This window comes from Vipera berus (genome assembly GCF_964194415.1).
Source record: "Vipera berus genome assembly, chromosome: Z".
Lineage (NCBI taxonomy): Eukaryota > Metazoa > Chordata > Lepidosauria > Squamata > Viperidae > Vipera > Vipera berus.
Genome location: NC_138205.1, coordinates 30,607,976 through 30,634,573, shown reverse-complemented (window position 1 = coordinate 30,634,573; position 26,598 = coordinate 30,607,976). Strand labels below are relative to the sequence as shown.

The 26,598-nt window shown below is 37.2% G+C and overlaps 1 protein-coding gene across 2 annotated transcripts in view; it reads right to left on the bottom strand.

Moving 5' to 3' along the window:
* Positions 1–5,281: 5,281 nt before the first annotated feature.
* LASP1 (LIM and SH3 protein 1) overlaps positions 5,282–26,598 on the bottom strand; it is a 41,686-nt gene continuing 20,369 nt past the window's right edge. Inside the window, exons 4-8 of one of the 2 annotated variants that reach the window (XM_081346408.1) lie at positions 14,185–14,292; positions 12,611–12,776; positions 11,317–11,420; positions 8,830–8,968; positions 5,282–7,278 (exon numbers count right to left, since the gene is read on the bottom strand). In XM_081346408.1, coding sequence (XP_081202534.1) covers positions 7,274–7,278; positions 8,830–8,968; positions 11,317–11,420; positions 12,611–12,776; positions 14,185–14,292 — 522 coding nt within the window. In that variant the 3' untranslated portion in view covers positions 5,282–7,273. Of the gene's footprint in view, positions 8,969–11,316; positions 11,421–12,610; positions 12,777–14,184; positions 14,293–26,598 lie in introns of both variants that reach the window. The other variant, XM_081346409.1, reaches the window with a different exon arrangement.

Below are 26,598 nucleotides of genomic sequence, written 5' to 3'. Positions count from 1 at the left end.
GCCTTCTCCCAGCCCTTTTCTCTGCGATCTGATGCTTTCAGAATCCTGCATTTTAGAATTTAAAATCACTGAAGGTTGTATGTCTAGATCTACAGAAACACAACTTTTTTCTTTAACACTAAAAAAGCAGATTCTTCCTTTCCACTGTCTTAGGATCATTCCATTAGAATTCACACTCTGCTTTTGTTGATTTCATTTTCCTTGCCTCTTGTCCTTCCCATGCACTTCCAACTCAGTCTTCTGAATTCTTAGGATACAGCTTCAGCATTTAGCTGAATCATTCTTCTCTTTGTCAGGGAGTTTTGAAAGGGTTAACTTTTTTTCCAGAATGCTCTGGAACACCACGCTGCTGAGATGTAAACATGGAAATAATCCACCGATGCTGCTCCTGTCTGGAGAAAATTTACATTTAAAAATAAAGGGAACGAAGAAAGGCAGAGAAAGGATGAAAAGAAAAATATGGATAGAAATGCAAATAACATAACTTACTAAAGGGCATCTAGCATTCAGTCATATGTTAAAGACAAGCACCCCTTCCCCCCTCAAGTTCTTAAACCTGCAATTCTGAAAGTCATTGTCTAACCTTTGTCCTTCTTTTGTTCTAAAACTAGCACAATTGTAAACAAGCACCCTGAAACCCTGAAAAATGGTGATTCTTTAACCTTAATGTTGTGTGTGTGTGTGTGTGTGTGTGTGTGTATACATATATATATATATATATATATATATATATATATATATAAAGCAAAGTAGTTTAAAAAAGCACATTTTGCTCAGCATGCATGATCCATCTTGAAGAAGGCATACTTTTCAAATCATATTGCTAACACTTCAGTTGACCACCCAGCTCCCTATCACAAACATAAAAAAGATCGAATGCAAATTTTAAATCCCAGCTATGTTATGAACCAGAATGAGAATTCCCACCTGCAAAATTGCTGAAACAATTGCATGAAATAGGGAGGGGGGGAAAAACCTGCTTCCTGGCTTGGCTGTCCTTCACAGGCTGTTGGTGGCAGTGGGGTTGTAGCCGGACATGTTACAGCATGTAGATGATATACGATAAAATGACCAGGCCTATAATGGCAAAAAACATGAGAATGAATATGTCCAGCATGATGACGGGGAGAAGCAAGAACAGCAGCAGCTGTGCTGGAATCAGAGACTGGGATGGGCAGGCACGAGTGATGTAGAGATGCTGCAGGGAAGAAAAAGGAGAAAGGGAGGGATTTTCAGGCTAAAGGAACACACACAGAGCCACTCTTCAAGAGGGCAAAAAGCCGATTCCCGATGAAACAGATTCAATTCTTCAGGAGGAAATGGGGTGTTGGGAGAATTGTAACAGTGGCTTCTGTATTTGTAGCCAAACACAGAATGATGTAGTGAAATGCAGATTTTGTAAAGACGGAAATTCAAGATTAGCTACAATCTGGATGAAGTCTAGCATAAGGAAAGGTGACATAACTCAAGGACTGTCTTATATCCTCTTCTGATTTTTACTTGGTTTCTGCTGCACCAGAGACTGGCCAGCCAGATGAAGAAAATCAGATCATATTCAGCCTAAAAGACTTTGACAATGGAGGCATTTACTATGTTTAGCATGTAGAAGAAATCCTATAACATAGCACTTCAGCTCAAGCTTCCAGGATTGGATATTTCTCTATTACTTTGCTGCCATCTAATGATTGTCTGGATATTTGCAACTCAGATGTGGTAGCCCCAGGTCAGCATTATAATACATGAGAAATACAGCTGGCTTGGTGTCAAATTAATTAAGAGAGGGCTGATGACGGCTTTGGCTCTTTTCTAATTCCATCATTATTAAAGTTAAGATTACTCCATTTGCTTGTCTAGTCCTCCAAGTGCAGACTGGCAGAGGTATAGTATCACATGAAGGTTATTACTGCTTTATACTGCTTTGATAAGACCACACTTGGTATACTGCGTCCAGTTTTGATTACCAGAATACAAAAAAATTGTTGATGATTAGGAGATTAGAAGCTAAAGCATATGATGAACTGTTGCCAAAAATGCACAGAAATTCAGAAAATTCTTTGCTTTGCGGGGAAAGCCAGTTAAAGATTGATGTAGATTTGTAAACATAGAAGCAGGATCAACTTCTAACACCTTGCTATGCTCTTTGCTTTAAATGTAATATGGGCTGGAATTCATTTATTCCCAGGGCAATTTTGTTTTACCAGAATTTACAGGGATTGCAGCTCATTGTAGCAAAATCTGATTATCATTCCTTGTTTTACTTGAGGGAGATGCATTTTGTTTATCACACATTTTGTTGCCTAGTCTTAGTTAAGATCACATCTCACATTAACTAATGGATGAATTTGGTCCCTTTTTAGTTGTTATTCAGAAAACTGGCTAATTTAACTATGGCCTCAATATGTAAATCAGGTCACTGGTGCTAGTTTCCTCACTCAACAAACAGCTTACAAAGTATTCTTCAAAGCACCTGAAGGAGGATCAAGAAGCAATGGATGGAAACTAATCAGAGAAGCAACCTAGAAATAAGGAGAAATTTCCTGACAGTTGGAACTATTAACCAATGCCTTGCTGTCATTAGTTGTGATTGCTCCATCCCTGGAGGTTTTTAAGAAAAGATTGGGCAACCATTTGTCTGAAATGATATAGGGTATCCAAGATCCCTTCCAACTCTTATTGTTAAAACTAGTTGCAAGATGATTCAAACTCCACGAAACGTATTCTGCCAGTCCTGTGAGGTAATCTTAGGGAGGGCCTGTATAGTGTCACATGTACAGTACATAGGCAGAAAGGCCCGCTAGTACAGTCTGTCACTATGTGGAACACAGTGACATTGAAGACACTTCTTTTCAGCATACATTTGATTGTGGGTGACCACTGAGGGAGGTTATGTATTAAGGGATTGTACTTTTTGGGATGCTATGATTTAATAACGTATGTCTGACAGTATAAATTGCTAGAATATATGTGTAAATAGTATTTGATTTTTAATTATTTTTTTAATGACATAAGGAAAATGTGACCTATATTTATATTAAATTAATGTATGGAGTACCAAGCTTTTATCAGGTACAAAAATGTTAGAATGAACATAACACTCAAAGTAATAACAATCCCCCATTTTTAAAGATTAAAAAAACAATTGAGATATTTTTTTTGAGGTACAGTAGACAGATCATTCTGGGTGAGGAATGGCAAGTTCGGACCTCTCTAACTGATAGTGACCATGACTTAAGATCAGAGGACTGTTGAGTAAATTGGATAGAGGACTGGAATTGCCCACTTGTGCTCTGAACAGCTGCTCCTTGTGGGGAGACTGCAGGACAGTGTTTTTTCTGCAGGTTTGAGTGCCAGGGGACAAGGAATACCATCCTACTCTCAACCACAGCAGACCCTTCTAAAGAATACTGAGCTCACTCACTTTCCAATCACTTTTGGAAGTTATCTATTCAACTATTTTAAGGATATTTGAGAACTTCAAAATAAGTTTAGTAAGTCATCTGGTGAGTTTACTTTCATTCCTGAAAAAAAGAAAATTCATTATAAGCTTAAGAAAGGTCAGGAAGGCCAGAGACTACACTGTGAAATCCAAATTGAGTCCAATACTTTATTTGCTTGCACCCAAGGGGCAGAATCTTGTCAAACTAAAGCTATAACCTTCTAATCTATTAAATATATTATCAGAGATTCTAGGGTGTGGCTATCCTAAACTTTTTTCTCCCTCCAGCTCAGTAGTCTCGTAATCTGGGCCTCTGTGAAAAAAAATTCCCCCATTCCAGGTGCACATTCCATCACAAGAATTGACACATCAAGAATTCATGATATAAAAATGGTTTTAAACAGCCCAGGTTGGATTTATGCACTACTCCTAGGCCATATTTTAGTTACGGTTTGTTAAAGCTGTGATTGCTTGATATGTTGTGCTAATCCACAAATTACAGTTGCTGAGTTTTCAGTGTATCAATTCAGTGTATGTATATCCAAAGGTGTGTGTGTGTTAAAGGTAAAGGTTCCCCCGCACATGTGACATGTGTGCTAGTCGTTTCCGACTCTAGGGGCCGGTGCTCATCTCCGTTTCATAGCCGAAGAGCCAGCGCTTGTCCAAGGACGTCTCTGTGGTCATGTGGCCGGCATGACTAGACGCCAAAGGCGCACAGAACGCTGTTACCTTCCCACCGTAGTGGTCCCTATTTGTCTACTTGCATTTTTACGTGCTTTCGAACTGCTAGGTGGGCAGAAGCTGGGACGAGTAACAGGCGCTCACTCTGCTACGCGGCACTCGGGATTCGACCCGCCAAACTGCCGACCTTCCGATCAACAAGTTCAGCGTCCTAACCCACTGAGCCACCGCGTCCCTTCTATATATATATATGTATATGTATATGTATATGTATATGTATGTATGTATGTAATGTATGTGTTTCATGAAAGGTGTCCTTATACTATGATTCTCAAACATTTGCCACACTTCCCTTTAGTGTAATCTTAAATGTATATAACTCCCTTAAAAATCCATTAAAATTAAATATTAAAATTAAATACTAAAATGCTGTATAGGAATCAAATCGTTCATTTTCTTCTTGACTGATCTTTAGTGTCTTTAGAATTACCAAGCTCTTCATCGCAGAATAAGTGGACACAAAGACTTTAGTTCAGAATTTAAGGTTTTTTAAATTTGCACTAAGACCTTGAGGGATTAACAATACATTTCCTAAATCAACCCAGAATATCGAAGGTCCTTGAATTTGACTAGTAAATTTTACTTATTATTGTAGGGAGGGGGGTGCATTAGCAAAACTAGTATCTGTCTTGATATTGTTCTTCTAACATAAGGCTACTTTATAAACTCAGTGGCCTCCAAAATACTGAACAAATACTCTTTGTATTTTTTTGAGTTGTCAGTGAAATCCTGTTCTGGAAGTTGTGTTTGAAATAGGCTATTTATGGATTGTTGTACACTGCTCAGAATAGCTTTTGTGAGACAGGTAGTTACAAAAATTTGATTAATAAATAAAAATTAATAGCCAAACCATTAAACTCTTGTTCACGTAACCATTTGTCTCAGTGTTAGATACAAAAAGTCCCACAATGTAATCAAGCTTACTCTAAAAATGGCCTAGTGAGATCTATTGCTATTAAAAAAAACTTTTTTCTCTTGCATCAACAGTTGAAAGTTATAAAAGAAAAAGAGGAGAGGGGAATGGCAGGGGAAGAGGGAGGGATAGCATAATTCCAGTTCTACCACAGAAAAAATAAGTCATAAAATGAAGAACAAAAACAGTCAGCAGGTACAAATTATATTTTTATTTTTAAATTGGCATAAACCAGAAGAGAACTGGTACTACATTTGATTCTATGATCCCATTGGAAAAGGCCAAATGATTTTGAGAGGGTGTGTAAGCCCACAGCGAAGAAATATACAAAGATAACAAATGAAAACCCTAAAATATAGTTCAAAAGAAATCATTAAAGTCATTAATTTAGACACTGAATTCTAATTTGAAAATCTAAGATGTATAGAAGACATGATGTGAATAACAATGGCTACAGAGATGCATTTTAGCTGTTTCATTTTTTTCATTTTATTTATTTAAATACAGGTTTAGGTGCTTTTCAGATATTGGAAAAAAATCACAAAGATAAAAGTGCATAAGTCAAAGAAGGCAGAAAAAAATAAACCAATAACAAACCATTTATTTCAAGGAAGGGGTGAAAAGGCTAGAAGAGATTTTTTTAAAAAAATGAGCTATTTTATTGTAACTTTATTTGGTCCTCTAAAAATATTTATTCACATTATGTTACTTTGTATCTTCCTCATGAAAAGATAGCCTCTGCAGGATTGTCCACACGATTTTGCCTATTTTTCATCAGTCAGAAAAACTGCACCAAGAATGTAGTGATCTCACCCCCATCAGTTACTCCTCTTGGCATCCTTTAAAAATTCACTTCAAGGATAAGTGGTCCCTAGCCACCTACAGGCCTCTACAAACTGCCTTCTGACAGGAAAGCCTGCTACCATTCTCACTGCCTTTCTAGTGGCTCCAACAGAGTTCATGGAATTATGCTATGGTATGAGGAAACAGACATTCCTTCCTTGAACATCTTTTTCACTAGTGCAAGCATTTAAGGGAAAAACAGAGACTAGGATTTTTAAGATATGATTCTAAAATGTTTGTGCTTCTACAACAGACATGTCAAACTCCCGACATCACATGACGTCGCGCAACGTATCGGGATGGTTTTGCCACTGCTAGCAATGGGATGGGCGCGGTTTCCACATGACGCATCCGGCCTGCAGTTTGACACCCATGTTCTGCAACATGATGAAAAAGATGCCTTGATAATTTAATCACTATTTCTATACTGATTGGAATAATGTATAATAGCTTTTTAATGTTATGAGGCAAGGAGCTCATATGCTAACTATGAAGACATACAAGACCAGAATGATATACTGGAACACCGTTTTAGTTAAATTTGGAGGAACTATACATTGAGGTAAATGGTTCTTCTTAATTTTTGCTTAATGAATCCCCTTGCTTGCGCCCCTTGTAAGAGATGGGTGCTTTTTATTCTTAACTGTATATGCTTTGTAGTGCAAAGAAAGTTAAGGAAAAAACTCCCAGAAACAGTGGAAATAATACAGAGAAAATGGCAGCCCTTTACGTGCCTAATCTATGCAAGGGAAAAAGCAGAGATCAAGAAACTATATAAACAGCTCTGGAATGGCATAAAAATTGAAAGTTGTAAGAATTTATCATGTTAATCCTTTACAATGGAGAGGTAACAAGAACAAAGCCAGAAAGAATAAGTGAATTGCCTTTGAAGGCATTTTAAAAAATACAAAATTAAAATTCCATTTGTAATTATTTCACTTATCTTGGTCACAGCAGAGCTTGCTACCAAATAAAATAATAAACACCTATTTTCTGCAGATTACTTCCACTGCAGATAACTGTAGCATATTTAAATGTTACAAATATCAGCTTCAGGATACTTTCTACTATGTGACAGACAGCGGGCTGTACATTGCTGAACTGGAGGGGGGAGTCTTGGGAGAGCTTTAAAAATAAGAGAAAGCAATTTCTGCCCAATGAATGAATGATCTAAGAACTTCACACTTTCAGTAATTTTCTCACCTTTGTTGTTCAATGACATTATCCAAGCAACATAAACTTCCAGTTTTGTAGCAGTTCCCTGATATTTTTTTAATAGCAAACTTCTGTAAGAAATTTGATTTTGGTCCATGATACTATTCCAAGTAGCAAAGAGACTGTCAACCTGACAGCAAAGAAGGAGAAAGTGGAATATGTCTAGTGAAAAAACTTTGTTCACCTGATAATTTTACCCAAGGACCAGCTCTACCCGGGAGAAACAGTAGAAAAGAGGAAAGACTTGTAAACATTGCTTGGTTCAAATGGCACACAAACAGGGAGCTGTTTCTTAATCTGCTGATAAGATTTTGAATCCTAGTTAAAAACTGCTCATACAAGAATTTACTTTGGATAGAAACTTATGAAAAACAAAAATGTGATCCCAAAGATAGCACCTCTGTAGAAAATGTGACTCTTTTTGCTAGGGTTGATGCAGAGAAACCTGGGAGAATCTGCCTATTTCCACACATTAAATACCAACTGAAGTCAGGAGCCTGGGAAAAAAAGGAGTAAGCTGATACTTGGGCTTTAAAAGAGGCCTCCATGGAGGTTCTTAGTTATCATGATCACAGTTGTCCCAAAGGTGCTTTAAAAAATGGCAACTGGACTTTTTTGATGTCTTCGAACTATGCAGGTTAAGTGTTTCACTGGCAACTCTTCGTGAGCATTCTTCTGGTTACTGTCTAATCATGCCATGTATCAGAACAAACTAGAGATCCACCCTAACTGAGTCATGGCATCTAGGAGGCAATGCTAACATTATAATGAAGTCTGTTAAATCAGGGGTCCCCAGCCCCCGGCCCACTACTGAACCTTAGCTCATTCGGAACCGGGCTGCTGAAGTGGTGGGCAAGCGCACACACACAACTCCACTTGGACAAGTCGAGATGAGTGGTGCCTGCCACTTGTGGAAATGGAGCTGCGCTCGCGCTTGCTCACTGCTCACACGTAACCATTCCCTCTCCTTCCCCGCCGGTCAGCAAAGCTACAAAGGTTGAGGATTGCTGTGCTACACTATTCTATCTGTATAGAGTATCTTTATACCAGAAACTGCTGCAGCTTCCATGTCTTCCACATAGACTACACATATGCTCACTGCTTTGAGTCCGCAAAAGGCGCTCCTGCTTTTAAAAATACTTTTCTTTCAAATGGAAAGGAAAATTAGATAAAATAAATGAGCAAGTCAACACTGTAGAGATCATGATAATCTTTTTGAATAAAATGTTCAGATTTTCCCAGTTTTACTGAAAGTGTGACATTCCTCTCCTTCCCTGCCAGCTAAATCAACAGTTTTGGGGCCTTCCTACACTACTTCCTAATCCATATAGCAGTTGAACTATGATTTATTTCATTAAGTTATCAATCTCAAAAAATGCAGCTCCAGGGAGAGGGAGAAGGAGAAGGGCACAGTGCTATGTTCCATGAAGGCCGAGGAAAAGGATGGAAAGGGAATTACATGATACCCCTCCCAAGTTCATATGCCTCCAAATCAAGGCTAAGCTGGTAGAGAAAAAGATGATCATGTCAAAGATTCATAACATAATAAATGATGGGTAACAAGAAAGAGCAAATAAGTGATAAGGGAACAAAAACCCCAAAGAGCCCTTCCCCTGCTGGCTTTCAGGGTAGCCCTACAACAGAGCTCATATAGCCTCCACATAGTTAGCTGGAAGCATGCCTGTGTCACCGGTCCGCTCAACAGTGCCATACATCCAGCCATCGTCAATTTGCTGCACATTGATTATAGTATCACCATCCTGGAAGGAGACCTCATCTTCATCGGCTGCACTGTAATCATAGACTGCACGGAACCGTTTCTGAGACAGAGGGAAGAGAAGAAAGTAAAGGATAAATTAGTGCTCAGAAATGGATATCCCAAACTGTGGAAATATATATATACTCTTCTCCAGTGAGTCCTTCCTTCTCATTAGGTGGCCAAAGTATTTGAGTTTTAGCTTCAGGATCTGGCCTTCTAAAGAGCAGTCAGGGTTGATCTCCTCTAGGACTGACCGGTTTGATCGCCTTGCAGTCCAAGGGACTTGCAGGAGTCTTCTCCAGCACCATAGTTCAAAGGCCTCAATTCTTTGGTGCTCAGCCTTTCTTATGGTCCAAATTTCACTGCCATACATTGCAACTGGGAAGACCATAGCCTTGACTATACGCACTTTTGTTGACAGGGTGATGTCTCTGCTTTTTAGTGTGCTGTCTAGATTTGCCATGGCTTTCCTCCCGAGGAGCAAGGGTCTTTTAATTTCTTGGCTACAGTCCCCATCTGCAGTGATCTTGGAGCCCAGGAAAATAAAATCTGTCACTACCTCCATTTCTTCCCCATCTATTTGCCAGGAATTGAGAGGGCCGGATGCCATGATCTTGGTTTTCTTAATGTTAAGTTTCAACCCAAGTTTTGCACTCTCCTTCTTCACCCGCAACAAGAGGCTTTTTAGTTCTTCTTCACTTTCTGCCATTAGAGTGGTATCATCTGCATATCTTAGGTTGTTGATATTTCTTCTGGCAATCTTAATTCCAACTTTTGATTCATCTAGCCCTGCCTTTCTCATGATGTGCTCTGCATATAAGTTAAATAGGCAGGGCGACAGTATACAGCCTTGCCGGACTCCTTTCCCAATTTTGAACCAATCAGTGGTTCCGTGTCCAGTTCTCACTGTTGCTTCTTGACCGGCATATAGGTTTCTCAAGAGACAAATAAGATGGTCTGGTACTCCCATCTCTTTAAGAACTTGCCACAGTTTGTTATGATCCACACAATCAAAGGCTTTAGCATAGTCAATGAAGCAGAAGTAGATGTTTTTCTGGAACTCCCTAGCTTTCTCCATGATCCAGCGTATGTTGGCAATTTGATCAAAGTGCGGCTAAGGGTCTACAAACAGAGGCTGATGGAAGGGTTTATTCCTCTGCCCACCCTTGTTTTCAAATAACCTAAATCTCCAAATACTGGGAGTTTTTCTGCAGAAAATGAAACCCAAGAAGAAAGGAACAGTTTACCACTTTTCCTTGTTAGGCATCTTACAAGCTACAAATTAACAAGATCTCTTTGTCTCCTAAGGTTTCCATACTTTCCTATTGCTTACAGCAGTATCCAACGCACTGTCTTTTACATTGTTATATCTGAATATGTAAGCATATCAAAAGGAAAGTGGAATTAGTGGTAAATGTACATCTCTGAGAGATAAAATATAGGAAGGCATCCAACCTTTAAACCAACTAAAATCATAGAATTCTTGCCTGGACAGCCACTTATTCCAGGAAGTTTTCATATGCTCTATGTCCTCCTCTATAGTTTTTTCCCCACCCTGTGCTATTTGTTGTTGCAGATTGCAGCAAAGGATTTTTAAGTCTCCCTGCTCCACATTCTCTAATATTTTCTGCTTAACTGAATGTTTGGGAGCAATCTGACAGTGGGAAAAAGAATACTACGCAGTTCTAATGCTATCCATCCTTTTTCCAATCCACTGAAAAGTGTGAAAAGATACTATTAGCTCCCATCCCAATTAAGAGTTTCTGGCTTCTTCTGGTAGATGCTAATTCTTATGCTACCCCCGCCCCCCGCATTGTTACATGCAAACACAATTCATGTTATTTTATATATTATACTTGGATTGTTACCTATATTATGCTTTAAAAAACTGAAATATAAAAATTAAAAAGAACAAGCAAAAATTAATCAGACCACCTAGAAAAGCTATGCACTATCCGTTTTGGAGGAACTTTGGTCTTACTGTTCGATTTATAAATGAACTGTGCTCCATTGTCCTGCAGATCAGCATGAACTGAATGAAACTTAAGTTAAAAGTTTTACTGATTATCTGAGACTTTTCTAACTACACAAATTAAGGATTAAGGGTTAGAAAGATGGAACCATAACTTCAAGATTCAGCTGAAATCAGAGAATCAACAGACAGCTGGAGGCTAAATACCACAGTATTTTGAGCTGCCTTCTGTAGCTTCACATGCAGAGTTAAGACTTGCAAAATTATTCCTTTCCAATAATGTAAAGTAATTTTGCTTAATATATACCCTTTCTGAACCTTAGAGATAGACTATGTCTTAGGATAGTGGTTAAGAGTTAAGACAACTTATTTCAGAATAAAAATCTGAAATATTTACAAGAAATTGTACATACATGTCAATGCAGGACCATACTTACTCCTCCTCCACTTGGGGCATTACGCTGTATTGAGACTGCTGCTGCTGGTTCCTTATAGCCGTATGATTGAGAGGCTGGTTGTTGTGATGGCTGCTGATGGTAAACTAGAATTGAGGGCAGTGGGGGTGGGGAGAGAGACAGACAAGACAAAGATATTGTTAACTATTGAGTGCAATTTGAATGTGCGCTGGAAGAACATCAATGCAAAACTCCTGATGAAAATGTCTGTGAGATCCAAAATTCACAAATTGAAAAGCTACTTTGAAAAAACAAAATCCTTTGTTTTCATCTTTGTTTCTATTTGTCATTATGTTTAAAAAAGACTCCTGCAATATTAAATAATTTGTGATGTTTATTTGTAGAATGAGATTACATGCCATGTTGCTAAATTCCATCTGGCTGGTTTTTGAGCCTCGTGTCATGATTTGGGGTAGAATAAACTGTAATCAAATGGAGCAATTTGTATGCTTATTAAATGTTAAATAGTGTTAAGCCTTAATTTTATTTGAATTTTATATTGGTTTTTCATGGTCAATGCAAATTTGAATACTGATCAGTGATTATAATAAAACTGAATAGATTAAATGAGCAGTTAATGGAAAGTATTACCAATATCATTTAGATCTACAATTATTAGTCCTAACACTTTTAGACTTTTTGGTGACTACAACTGTTTATTTTGCCTAATATTAGTGATGATCACTCCAGCTTTGCATACAATATTTACAGGCTTTTTCTACAATAATATTACCTTTTAATATAAGATGGGTAAACTGTGGAGTAGAATGGCATATTTAGCATCAATTAGTATAGTCTTTCCAATTATGTTACATTTTTCCCGGTCACTTTTCTACTTTTCTTTTACCACAGGCTCCATCTCCCACTTCTCAATCTTGTGGAATTGCTTCATTTCACACTTATGATTCTTCTAACAGTAATCTGGTATGATGTAATACTAACATGGTTGGGATTAGCAAGACTCATAAGTACCTCTTCAATTATCAACAGTAACTCTGGAATGCTACCTTTTTTCAGCTCAGTCTATCTCACAGCTAAATTAAATAAAATGAGGCTGTATCCCAGCATGAGTTTCTTAAGATTGCATTGTAAGAAATAAATAATAACCATAAATTATAAACTTCATAAAACACCACCTTATAACTACAGGGTAAACAGAAGCGATCCTCTCTTATTTGTGCAAAACAAAATTACTGCAGGGCAAATTAATACATATATATTCATGTGAATACACTGATGGGATTGCCAACAATCTCTCTTTCCTCCTACTCATTACCAGGGTTACTTGGCTGGGCATGATGAGGTTGCTGATGTGATAGAGGTGGCTGTTCAACTGGTCTCCTGTAATTGGCACCTTCTTGGGAATTACGGTGTTCCAGCTCACCTCCCTCTCCTCCAGGAGCACCCATCTTGCTTTTCTCAAATTCCTCATGGTATTTTATCTACAAAAGAAGGAAAAAATACCAGCAAGAGCACTGAAACAAATGGGAAAGCTTTATAACGTATTTCCCACATCATTAGTGAAAACTTTCTGACTCCTTGCTGACCCTTTATTATGTCATGCACTTTTGTTTCCACTGTCTTAATGAAAATTCAGTAATTGCAGATGGTTTGTGAATTTCCACTGAAAGTCATAGAATATACAAATAGTTGAAGGATGGAGAGTCAGGAATTGGGTTACTGCAGAATAGGGATATTACTAAAACATTTATCCATTTTTCCTTTTTTATTAATTCTACATTTGTTTATCAAAAGCTTAACATACCAAATTGCTTTTGTTATCTATTCTCTACTCACTATTCATTAGGAAAATATATTATGGTGTTTAGCTGTTATTTACCAAATTCCAGTGCATAATTTTGGGCAGCTCCAGGACATAAACCCCAGAATCAAGAGTTATAAGTAGTCAAGCCATTTCCCATAAACACTGCTTCTCAAAACAATTCTCTTTAACCTTCCTCTGCACATGATAAATTACTGTAATAGAAGGTATGAACCAGAAGATGGAAACGGAGAGCTGGTTCATTCTTATACAGTATTGTGTAGTGTAATCAACTCCGCCTTTCTTTCACCCATAAGCTGCCTTTCCTAGCCAGACTGACTAACTGTCTGTCTGTCTGTCTGTCTGTCTGTCTGTCTGTCTGTCTATCTATCTATCTCCCTCCCTCCCTTTCATTCTTATTTTTCTGAGGAGTAACAGATAAATATGTTAGCCATTATTTATTTATTTTTACAATGGGAACTTGAGAAAAATTAAAATGATGACAGGATCCAGCTTAATAAAGGCACAGTCACTTTTGCTAGTTAAATCCACAAGGATCAGGTCTACCAGAGACCATCTGCCTTTGATTTCAATGCCTGAATCCAGTCTTGTGAATGAGGAGTTCTGTCATTCCCCAACCTCAAGATTTGGGGATGTCATGTGAATAAATTGAATCCCTTGGGGATTCCCTTCCCAGGTCCATGATCTAATTGCCAGACTTGCAAGTTTTAAATTAGGTAATTGCTTTTCTGTTTTGCTTTTTCCCTCTTCAGTTATAGACTCACTTCAATTCTCTATGCTACAGAACCCCCAGGGCTGCAATGGGATGTATGCATCAGACATGTTCTTGTTTGATGTTTACAGCCAAGTGCAGTTTAGCCCAGTGTCTTGGAGAAGTGTTACATGAACAGGAATATATTTGAAATATTTGGAACTTTATAAGCAAGTATCCATAGTACTGCCTTAATAACAAAATTCAAGAATCTGCAATCAAGATATTTAAGAAAAGAAAGATGAAGCTGTCAAAGGAAAAGCTTTTAAATATCTGAAGCACGGAGACAGAAGGTGAAATCTGCTGGCCAGTTTACATTGCTGATTTGATCTTGAGTTTTCTTGATTCGCTGTAATTCAGGTGTGTCTGCCACCACACTAAAGCCCTTCCCTTTATTCTTTTCAAATTCCTCCTTATAGCGGACCTGTGTATGAGAATGAAGAAACAGACATTATTATTAATTTATTAATATTAATTTAATTTATTAATTTATTATTATTAATGTCAGCACAACTATCTATGAATAATAATCTATAACCCCACCTGAATGTCTATTATTATTATTATTATTATTATTATTATTATTATTATTATTATTATTATTAAATTATTATTCAGGCTGGTAGGAAGTAGATGGGGAAGACAGGCTTAGATTCAATCCCAGCAAGCAATGGTATGGATTCAGAAGTCAACCAGTTCAGAAAAATATATACTTAATTTTAAGATGGAGTCATATCTATGGCACTGTGGGGCAGCTTTTTTGGACAGGTGGCTCTTAGAGTCCAAGTTAAATTGTGAAAAAGACTGCAATTTTAAATTTAAAGAATGATTGTCCAACCTTTTGGCTTGTATAGGCCACATTGAGTGAAGAGAAATTGTTCTGGGCCATACAGAAATTATAAAATATAGTTAATGTATATAAATCATATAATAATGCTAAAATTTACAATCTCATGGGCCACATTACTAATTGTCCAGAGCTGAGTTGGACATGCTTGATTAAAACTGTCTTGCTTATTGACCTTAAAAAGATTTACCGTACTTTTTTAAAAAAAATAGAATTATATTGCTAAATATTTAAAATTAATAAAGCCATGAACTAAGCAAAGTTCCTGATGAAAATAAAAATATGGGTAGTTCTCGACTTAGAGCCATTCATTCAGCAACTGTTCCAACTTACTGGGGCACTGAAGAAAGGGACTTATATCTGGGCCCCAGTGTTACAGAGGTTTATTTATTATTAAATTTGTTTATCGCCCATCCCACCAAATGGTGACTCTTGAGGTTTTAATGCTCCTGCAGTCACATTATCAAAATTTGGGTGCTTGATAGCCCACTCCCTATTTATAATTAACTCCCCTCACCCACATATTATCTTTCCATCTATGCCTTTTTGGCCCCCTGCACAATTCAGTCTCTGCCACCCTACGTGACCTTCAGCAGTTGGGAGGAATTGAAGGAAGGCAGTCCCTTACCTTGGGAGAACCCAGGCTCAGAGCTGGGATGAACCAAGGCTGAAATGGCTTGGATTGGAGTAAGTCCTTGGTTAACAATGCAGTCAAGTGATGCCATACTTTATGACCATATTATGACATAAATTCTTATCCTAATTGTGGACATGTCAATGACAACCTGTAGTTCGCCTTTACCTTCTTCCAGGCTGCATTTTAAACTTCTCTCTAGCCTACAGAAAGCTTCCCAATGAGCCAATATGACTAATATTTGAGACTAGGAAAGGTCAGTCAAATGCTACCAAATGCTAAAATTGCTAAACATTGTTAATATGGCAATTAGATACAAACCTGTTTACAAAAACAACATATTATACTCTTTCTTGTAAATTAATATGGCTTAGTAAGACTGGCTTGCTATGGAAATACATTCATATCAAAGGGTTTCAATCAGTTTCCCTTGGCCTTGAATGCACCCATTTTGTTAAATTGTTACTTTCTTTCAACCAATTCATGTAGAAGAGAATCTTACATGGATGCATTTTGAAAATAGATTTAACAATGAAATTTGACAAATTAGACATACTGAATTATATTTGCAAAGATCAGAAATGTTAAAACCAAGTTTCTTGACAGATACAGTATAACTTTGCAATACTCAGATACATTCATATGTTTAAAATCTCCCTTACCTCTATCTATCTCAATCCAGCTTGAAGAGGAAACACACACACACACACAAAACACACACACGAAAAGAATCATTATATCCCTAGAAGCTGAGTTTAAGACTTTCTTAATCAATAACTAAGCTAGAATGCCATATATGCCTGTAAAATTTCCCCATATTAGCATAATATATATTCTAAAGTAAAGGTAAAGGTAAAGTAAAGTTTCCCCCGCACATGCGTGCTAGTCGTTTCCAACTCTAGGGGCCGGTGCTCATCTCCGTTTCAAAGCCAAAGAGCCAGCGCTTGTCCGAGGACGTCTCCGTGGTCATGTGGCCAGCACGACTAGACGCCAAAGGCGCACGGAACGCTGTTACCTTCCCACCAGAGTGGTCCCTAATTTTCTACTTGCATTTTTATGTGCTTTCGAACTGCTAGGTTGGCAGAAGCTGGGACGAGTAACAGGCGCTCACTCTGTTACGCGGCACTCGGGATTCGACCCGCCAAACTGCCGACCATCTGATCGACAAGCTCAGCGTCATAACCCACTGAGCCACCACGTCCCTTCTTTCTAAAGTAAACAGTGGTTCAATTCTGGTGAGTTGTAGATTTTCCTGAAGACCTCTGTCCAAAATATCAAGAAAATCATAATATGCACACCTGAATACCAGCTTAAAAGTTATTTACCTAAAAAATTCTCAATGTTCAGAGCAACTTTCTGATGAATGTAAAAAGATTTGCTATTGCTCTCCGTGGAGTCAACAAAGGGGGTGGGAGAGAGAGAGAGAGAGAGAGAGAGAGAGAGGGAGGGAGGGAGGGAGGGAGGGAGGGAGGGAGAGAGAGAGAGAGAGAGAGCCTTGTTCTCAGTCAGCGTAGCTGCAAGCAGTTTTCTAAATCTAAACTGTGAAACTGACAAGAGTGCAGTCAATACAGACAATTAATACCAGTTTGAACCAGTTTAGTATAGTGGTTAAGGCATAGAACTAGAAAATGGAAGACTATGAATTCTATTCCTGCCTTAGGCATGAAGCAAGCTGGTTGGCCTTTGACAGTCATTTTTCCTCAGTTACAGGAAGAAGGCAATGGCAAACCACTTCTGAAAAACCTTGCCAAAAAAACTACAGGACCTATTCAGGCAGTCTCCATTGGTCATGACTGAATAGAAGAAAAAAAAAGTTTAAGAAACCCAACTCAAAAGCTTTTAGACATATTAGGGTATCCAGAGTTTGGAGGCAATGCAAAAGCAGCTCCAGTAGGAACAATTCTTAGTGAAAAATGTCAGAAAATTATTTTATGTTTCTAAACATGTTATTGTAAGTTTATTAAATAGGACAGGTAGAGCAAAAAAAATGAATCTTTGGATTGGTTTAAAAATATCTGAAACTTGTCATTTTACAGAGGGAAGAGAAGTATTTTCAGAAATATGCAAATCAAATGTTGCAAGCATTCATCATTTGCACAATATGTAAGTTCACACTATTATTTTATTAAATTTCTCTTATACTATTTGTTTTCAGTTCTACCTCCTGAGGAATTTTAGGAAACTTGAAAACTCACATGCTGTTGCACAATCCATGTTGTCTTTCTATCAGTAAATCTTTTGTTGCCATCAGCCTGAACCACACATACCTAAAATAAGTTATTTTCCTCCAGATATATTCACCTCTAACCAAAATTCATTCATCTCCTATCTGTAAAGTTATCAGAATTTCAACCCATGTTTAGGGGCTTCTATTCCCAATTTACTTGTAGAAAGGGATGCCCAGCACTCAGAAAAAATATTCCAAAAATTTCAGATTTGTGACCCCTTATATTCAACACTTAATACCTGCCTGCCAGAAGAGAATTTAGTGCTAAGTGATTTCATCAAACCAGGGAAAGAAAACAGACACTTCTCTAAGTCAAAGTATATCAAGGCATTCAAGTTTAGCAAGGGAAAGGGTTTAAGTAATATAGCCCTAAGGTATATCTAGTTTACAATACAAGACAAGCAACTTGTATGGTTGTCTTGTAAGTCATTACAACAGTCAGTAACAGGAAAGTAGAAAGATATACCCTTTGGGTTCTTTACACTTATCTGCAGATTTCTTACTATTTCTTATGCATCTTTCATTATAATCATAAACTTATATTTGTAGGAAACAAAAATTATGATGTGACTGACAACAGGTATATGATGTTGTTAATGTGCGAGAATTTTTACTCTCATTAACTAATGAGTTATTATCAATGAAATGTCTTCTGAAGGTATTTCATAAGACATTCTGCTCCTTCATAATTTTGTTCCAACTACCAAACCCTTACAGAATCCTTGTTTCCTTTGTCACATGGGAATTTAAATCTCCCCAATTTTGATTGTTACAGACAAGATTATGAAAGCATATTGGAAGTGAGTTACTATATTAATCATAGAAGGAAAAAATAACAAACAAATGTAATCCCTATTGAAGTTAGGCAAACTATGTAGAAAAAGGGAGACATTCCTCTGGTGCCGAGGATGAAGCAACAAGTCTGTTGCAAGCAAGCAGAGGAAATAGACAAGGGTGGCTTTCAGTTTTCTTTGTCCTTTTATGGGCACTCAGCTGGAATCGACTCAACTCTTTTGCTGTAGAAGGCTAGACATAAGTGAGTCAGGCAAGCTGGGTAGCTCTTTCCCATGTCCTGCTTAATGTGGGCTATTATAAACTGTTAAAACGAGGATGGTGGGAGTGTAATGCTGAAAAGAAAAATGGGACTAACTGGGGGAAGTCAAAAGGGAGGGGACAGCAGCTATCAATCCCTCAGTGAGGTAATTCAATTCACCAGCTAACAAACAGTTATACAGTGAATTATCTACCCCCCCCCATTCCTTCTCTTCATAGCAGCTTCAGTTACGAAGCAGTGGAAATCTATCAAACCTCCCTTTTTTTTAAATCAGGATTCCCAAATTTTCACTTGTTTTAAAATAAATGGGAATATTCAGGAACAAGCATCTTGACACCAGCATGCAAATTCAATCCAGCATTTAGACCATCTTAAATTTCATTAAAAAAGCAAACACGATTCTTAATAATATGAAAAAAAATCATTCAAATTTAAAAAGTAAAGTGGACACAATAATGATTTCCTGCAATTTAGCCTAACCCTAAAGGAAACAAAACAACACATACTGGACACATGTTTTAATTAGTTACATAGGCCATTGCCTCCAATCTTTTCTAATTCAAAGGTTGGCTAAAAAAAAAAGGAATAAAATGTAGAATATATAACCATATCTGGACTCACCCAATACCGCAGAGTATAGGACAGCAGAAGCCTTGAAGTAGAGGGTGGCAAAGACAGCTGGACGACGACGTTGGGATTTCCCAAAATGAGGCAGCTTCCCGCCACATTGTGGGAACAGCGGATTTGCACTGTGCTGCTGGGCCAGACTGGGAAGGGTGGGGGTTCTAGGACTGGTTGCAGCTTCACACTATGCTATGGCTTAGGGCAGGGGTAGGCAACCTTGGCTCTTTTATGACTCAGGGACTTCAACTCCCAGAATTGCTGGCTCAGGAATTCTGGGAATTGAAGTCCATGAGTCATAAAAGTGCCAAGGTTGCCTACCCCTGGCTTAGGGCTTCAGAGCCACAGTGCACCAAGAAGCCCCTGAGATGCAGCAGGGCAAGCAGCCCCAGAGCCACACTCCCAATCAGGCAGAGTGCCAGCAGCCAAAAGGGCACCACAGGGGAATGGGCAGTTGGGGGGAGTTCAAGGGAAGGCAGTCCCTTTCTTTGGAAAAAACCAGGCTCAGGGCTGGGATGGACCAAACTTGGGCTGTTGCTATTCGGCAAAGCTAAATGATGTGGTCGTGTTTTATAACACATCATTTAGGGACAGGCCATGCTAAAAATATTTTCATTAGCTAAGACTACTTATTTTCTAGGAGTTACCTGCCAATATAGTATCAGTAATTGAATTTAAATGTCCACTGATGTTAATGGATGCACTTATGGGAACCAATATTTAGATCTGTTTTTAGATCTTTTTTATTCCACCTTTATTATTGTTATAGATAACGTAAAGGGTGAACATACCTAATATTCCTTCCTCCTTCTAGTTTCCCCACAGCAACAACTTTGTGAGGTGAGTTTTGCTGAGTGCATGACACTGGCCTTAAGTTATTTGTAAAATAATAATGGTGGGATAAAAACATCTATAAAAAGACTAACTGTTCCTTGAAATGCATCTATTAACATCAGCTGACTTATTACAGATTCTGTACTGTCAGGTAACTATCACAGAAAATGAATGGTCAGGTAGTGATTATCATCTATCTTTGCATTGTTCACTTGGTTGTATTTTTAAAAAGTACTTCCAATACAAAAATCATGTTACGGGCTGAGTTTTGGTTGCACAGAAAATAATTATATAATAAATCACTCCAAATTTATTTTGCAGAAAACATGGTCTATCAGCAATATATAGTGGTGCTTAAAACTTTGAGAACCCTTTTCAATTTTCAATACTTCTGCATGAATATGACCCAAAAAGTGGTGTTTTTCCACACAAGTCTAAAGCTAGTTAAACAGAATAAAACAAATGAGTGAAAAATATTACATCATATGTTCATTGATTTACTGAGGAAACTGACCAAAGCTACATATTTGTTTAAGTCAAAAGTATGTGAACTTTCAGTAATTGATGTGCCCCCCCCCCCTTTGGCAGCAATAACCATTTTAGATAACTGTTGATATTAGGTATATGGGTTTTAAGGAATTTTAGCATAAACCTCCCCATAAATAATTTATACCAAGAATGTTGGAGGGCTTCCTAGCTTGATCTGCCCACTTAAGGTCCTTCTGAAACATGTCTATAGGACTGAAGTCAGAACTTTGCCTTGGTTATTCTAAAACAATTAAAACTGCTTTGTGTTTTTTTTAGAAATAGACTTGTGTGTTTCTGTTTGCCTGCATCATGTACTATTCTTTTAGCTTCAATTCACGGACAGACACCATGACATTTTGCTAGTACAATTCAGAATTCATAGTTTTATCAGTGAAGGCAAGCCGTCTTGTTCTCTAGACTCTAGGACAGAGGTCCCCAACCTTTTGGGCACCAGGGACCGGTTACGTGGGCAGGTTTTTCCATGGACCAGAGGGGGCGTGGTTTTGTGCGCTGACCACATCCCATGGATGGGGCTTTGGTTATTTGTGTGGGCTGGTTGCTGGTGTGCCGATTCATACATTGGGGGTTGGGGACCCCTGCTTTAGAAGCAGCAATGTAGGCCAAAACCATGATACTGCCACCACTGTATTTCACAAATGAGATAAAGTTTTTACTGGAATGCAATGTTGCCTTTTGCCAATGTAACACTTTTTATTTAAGCCAAAATAATTATTTTTGATCTCCATCCACAGAACATTCTTACAATAGCTTTCTGATTTATCCATATGGACTTTTGCAAAATGTAAATGGGGAGCAATGTTCTTTTTGGAGAGTAGTGGCTTTCTCCTTGCAACTCTGCCATGCATACCATTGTTCGGTGTTCTCTTAAAATGGTCTTGTGAACACAGACATTTGCCAACACATGAGAGATCTTTAATACCTTAGGCATTTGAGATCTCTTGGAGCATTACGTGTTTTGCTCTTGATGTTATGTTGGTTGATTGACTGCTCCTGGGAGGATACCAATGGTGTTGAATTTCCTACATTGTACTGGTAGTCCCCAAGTTCTTTGGATATAGTTTTGTAACTTTTTACAGCCTACAAGCATCTTGATTTTTTGAAGGTCCTGAGAAATCTCCTTAGTTTAAGCCATGAAACACTTCCACACACTATGTTGTAAAGATCAGACTTTGATAATGATTACTGAGAATTCAAGGCAAGATCACCCATACCCATACTTGATTATCAACTCAATGATTGAAACATCTGACTCTAACTTCCCCTTCAAATAATCCTAGAAGTTCACATACCTTTGCAACAAATACCTTTGGATCATTTTCCTCAATAAATAAATGAACAAGTATAATGTTTTTGTCTCATTTATTTGTGTTGTCTTTATCTAGTTTAAAGGCTTGTGTGTGTTACATATCATGCTATAGGTCATGTTTATGAAGATATTGAAAATTCAAAAGGATTCACAAACCTTTAAGCACTACTGTAGAATTCTTTCTACAATATACTGCTACAAAAATGGATAGGTGCTTAAAATTGGACATCCTCTCTTACAGAAGAACAAATATAGAATTTTCAAGTTTCAGGTAATATTTAGCCTGAAATTATTTTCTATTTTCTTTCCCCAAAACTGCAGTTTTCCACATTTAGTAACCCAAGACCACAGGAAGTAAACGTTCTTATTTTACATTCATCTGTGGGCTGCAGGCGTTAAAATTAATCCAGCTGGAGGACTTGTTTACTTACACAGAAGATAATTGTGTGTTTTTGGCAAGCTATCGGAACTAGTTACGCCTTCTCAGCTACTCAAAATAAAGAAGCAAAACTGTCAGAAGTATGTAGTAGGAGCCCTCAGCATCATTACTTCAGTTCCAGTTGTTGTTAGAGAAAAGGTCCAGTAACAGCTCCAGGAGCTATCAAATGGAATAACATGTAACCAATATTTAGATTCTAAACCCTCTTGGTTTTAAATCCTGAAGTTCTTATTAAAATATATCTAACTTTTGCACCAAAACAAGCACAGAGATAATATACAGGTATTGATGGTATACAGTGAGGGGAAAAATTATTTGATCCCTTGCTGATTTTGTACGTTTGTCCACTGAAAAAGAAATGATCAGTCTATAATTTTAATGGTAGGTTTATTTTAACAGAGGCAGAACAATAACAAAAAAATCAAGAAAAATGCATTTCAAAAAAAGTTATAGGTTTGCATTTTAATGAGTGAAATAAGTATTTGACCCCTTCGCAAAACATGACTTAGTACTTGGTGGGAAAACTCTTGTTGGCAATCACAGAGGTCAGACGTTTCTTGTAGTTGGCCACCAGGTTTGGACACACATCTCAAGAGGGATTTTGTCCCACTCCTCTTTGCAGATCCTCTCCAAGTCATTAAGGTTTCAAGGTTGATGTTTGGCAGCTTGAACCTTCAGCTCCCTCCACAGATTTTTTATGGGATTAAGGTCTGGAGACTGGCTAGGCCACTCCAGCACCTTAATGTACTTCTTCTTAAGCCACTCCTTTGTTGCCTTGGCCATGTGTTTTGGGTCATTGTCCTGCTGGAATACCCATCCACGATCAATTTTCAATGCCCTGGCTGAGGGAAGGTGGTTCTCATCCAAGATTTGATAGTACCTGGCCCTGTCCATCATCCCTTTGATGCGGTGAAGTTGTCCTGTCCCCTTAGCAGAACACCCCCCCAAAGCATAATGTTTCCTCTTCCATGCTTGATGGTAGGGATGGTGTTCTTGGGGTCATAGGCAACATTCCTTCTCCTCCAAACAGGGCAAGTTGAGTTGATGCCAAAGATAGTTATTTTGTGTTTCTTTCATTTGTGAATAATCGTACCAACTGTTATCACCTTCTAACCAAGCTGCTTAGCGATAGTCTTATAGCCCATTCCAGCCTTGTATAGGTCTACAATCTTGTCCCTGACATCCTTGGACAGCTCTTTGGTCTTGGCCATGGTGGAGTTTGGAATCTGATTGACTAGATTGCTTCTGTGGACAGGTGTCTTTTATACAGGTAACAAGCTGAGATTAAGAGCACTCCCTTTAAGAGAGTGCTCCTAATCTCACTTGTTACCTGTATAAAAGACACCTGGGAGCCAGAAATCTTGCTAATTGATAGAGGATCAAATACTTATTTCACTCATTAAAATGCAAATCAATTTATAACTTTTTTGAAATATGGTTTTCTGGATTTTTTTTGTTATTATTCTGTCTCTCACTGTTAAAATAAACCTACCATTAATTTTTTTATAGACGCAGCATTTCTCTGTCAGTGGGCAAACATACAAAATCAGCAGGGGATCAAATAATTTCCCCCTCACTGTATTGTTACTTGAACTCAACCATTTGTACTGCATATAATTTGTATATCGTGTATTTCCAAATTCAAAATATAACAAAGCATTGTGAAAGAAAAAGCCATTTAGCATCTAGCTTACAGACCAAATGAAAATATGAGAAGCGGCTATGAAAAACTGGCTGAGTACAGTAATGGAAAATAAAAGCACAAAGGTAATACAAATAAAAGCAGTCTTTTACTAAAGCTCTTATTAGTGAGGGGTAAGGTTAGTGGGAAATAATGTGAATTATTTTATGGGATCTAATATTTGTTTTTAGGAGGAAACATTATAATAAATTTGCTAACAATGTAAATAAAATACAAAATAAATAGGCACATTCAACTATCTTCACTAAGCTTTGGTATGACAACACAGAGAGAAGTATGGGTAATTATTAATTCCTCCAGCCACCACAATTGGACAGAGGAAATGGAAGTAAAAATCAGTTATTTTAACATTACAGTGAATCACATTAATCTTCCAATGAAAAAACAGCATTAGGCAATGATCAAATCAGGTAGTACACAAATCAAATTTGAACAAAGATATTTCACTTCTCAATAATCTTCTTTCCTACAATATATATATATATATATATATATATATATATATATATATATATATATATATATATATATATATATATATATATATATATACATACATACATACATACATACATATATATATATATATATATATATATGCATGCTTCTGTAATAAAGGCATCCCCAGAAAAATATAGTTACTTGTCATAATGCTCATTTGAACAAAGATATTTCACTTCTCAATAATCTTCTTTCCTACAAATTATATATATATATATATATATATATATATATATATATATATATATATATATATATATATATATATATATATATATATATATATATATATATATATATATATATATATATATATATATATATATATATATATGCATGCTTCTGTAATAAAGGCATCCCCAGAAAAATATAGTTACTTGTCATAATGCTCATACCCTGGATCCGCAGTGAGGACATTCAGCTACAGGAACTTAAAAGTTCAGCCTCTTTCCTGAAAGCAGATCTATATGAGGTTTAACACGTCAAGAGCAGAGCACTTATGAAAACATGAAGACTAAAAATATTTCCATGAATTTGCAAACAATGATCAAGAGCATGTACTCAGTCCTCTCCCAGGGTTAAATCAACATAACAGGGCTTGTGGGGCATGAAATCCAGTTATGAAACAAAATAAACAGAATATGGAGTATCAATCAAATGTAATTAGAAGGCAGGTTTAAAGAGGAAGAAATAATTGATAAATAACATAACTGAACTGAATAAAACCATATTTATTTAGCCAGCACAGGGATAAGTAATAGAAAGTGGACTACTCATTATTCTGATCTATCTTCATGTGCCACATATGTATTGTATACTTGAAAAATAAGAATATTGGATGACTGGATCTCAATACTTTGTTCAGAAGGTTATCCACATACCTTGGAGAAAAAAATAACCAAAAGCAAGGTAGGGATAATAGGGAGCATCAGGGAAGCTTTTTGATAAATAGTTGTTTTCTGACTTACAATTACCCGTATCCATGAATTTGTGCTGGTAGAGAGCATCTACTAGCATGCTCTCAAAATTTCAAATCATAATCAGGAGCTTATAGCATCAATGACTTTGTCTAATCATTCACCAAGTTTCAGCTTACATCTGGATTTACATTTAGAACAAAGGGAATAGGGAAACAAGGGAAAAAATAAGGAAATTGTATATGAAAGGGACACTATAAAAACAGAGCAAGAAATGCATTAGGATAATGCATATTAACAAGCCTATAATTACAAGTTCTATGGCCAGCTACTTCTAAATGTTCTTTTAAATCAGAGAAAGTTATTAATGGCAAAAGTATTGATGCTTGATAAAAAAAGACAAAAAGTAATTATAACCTATATAAAGAAGAACTTTACAGATGTAGTGGCATGTTGCTAGATCTTATAAAATATTCTTTCATTGCTGCAGGGATCCACTCGCTGAAAAAGAAATCTCTATCAAATCTATTTGCTTTATAACTGCTTCCTCTTCCTCACTGAACAAAGTTCTCTCACTGCTAGCACACTATAAATGAAGAAATGAAGGTTTTATGAGAAAGTTCTTCCTAGCACATAGAACACAGCAGTTTACAATATGATCTTTAAGTGGGAGGTTTAGGGGGAAAAAATAACTATATTGGCAGCTAGTTCAGTATGAGGCTGCTGCTCGCATCTAACAATGAAAGACAATAATTTACCCAATATATGCAGTAAATTTTATAAGTCCTTGACTTATGACCGCTCATTTAAAGTTACAATGTCCTAAGAAAAAGTGATTTAAAACCTATCCTCACACTTATAATTGCTGCGTTCCCAAAGTCACATGAACACAATTCAAGCAACTGGCTTGCATTTCCAACTAGTTGCAACATCCTCCAGTCACATGATCATGATATGTGACTTTCCTGATTGGTTTTCAACAAAAACAGTCAATTGGGGAAGCTGGAATCATTTAATGATCATGTGATTCCCTTATGAACATAGTAGAGTTTTAAAATCAGGTCTGGTCACACTTTATAACTGCACCCAACTATGACAA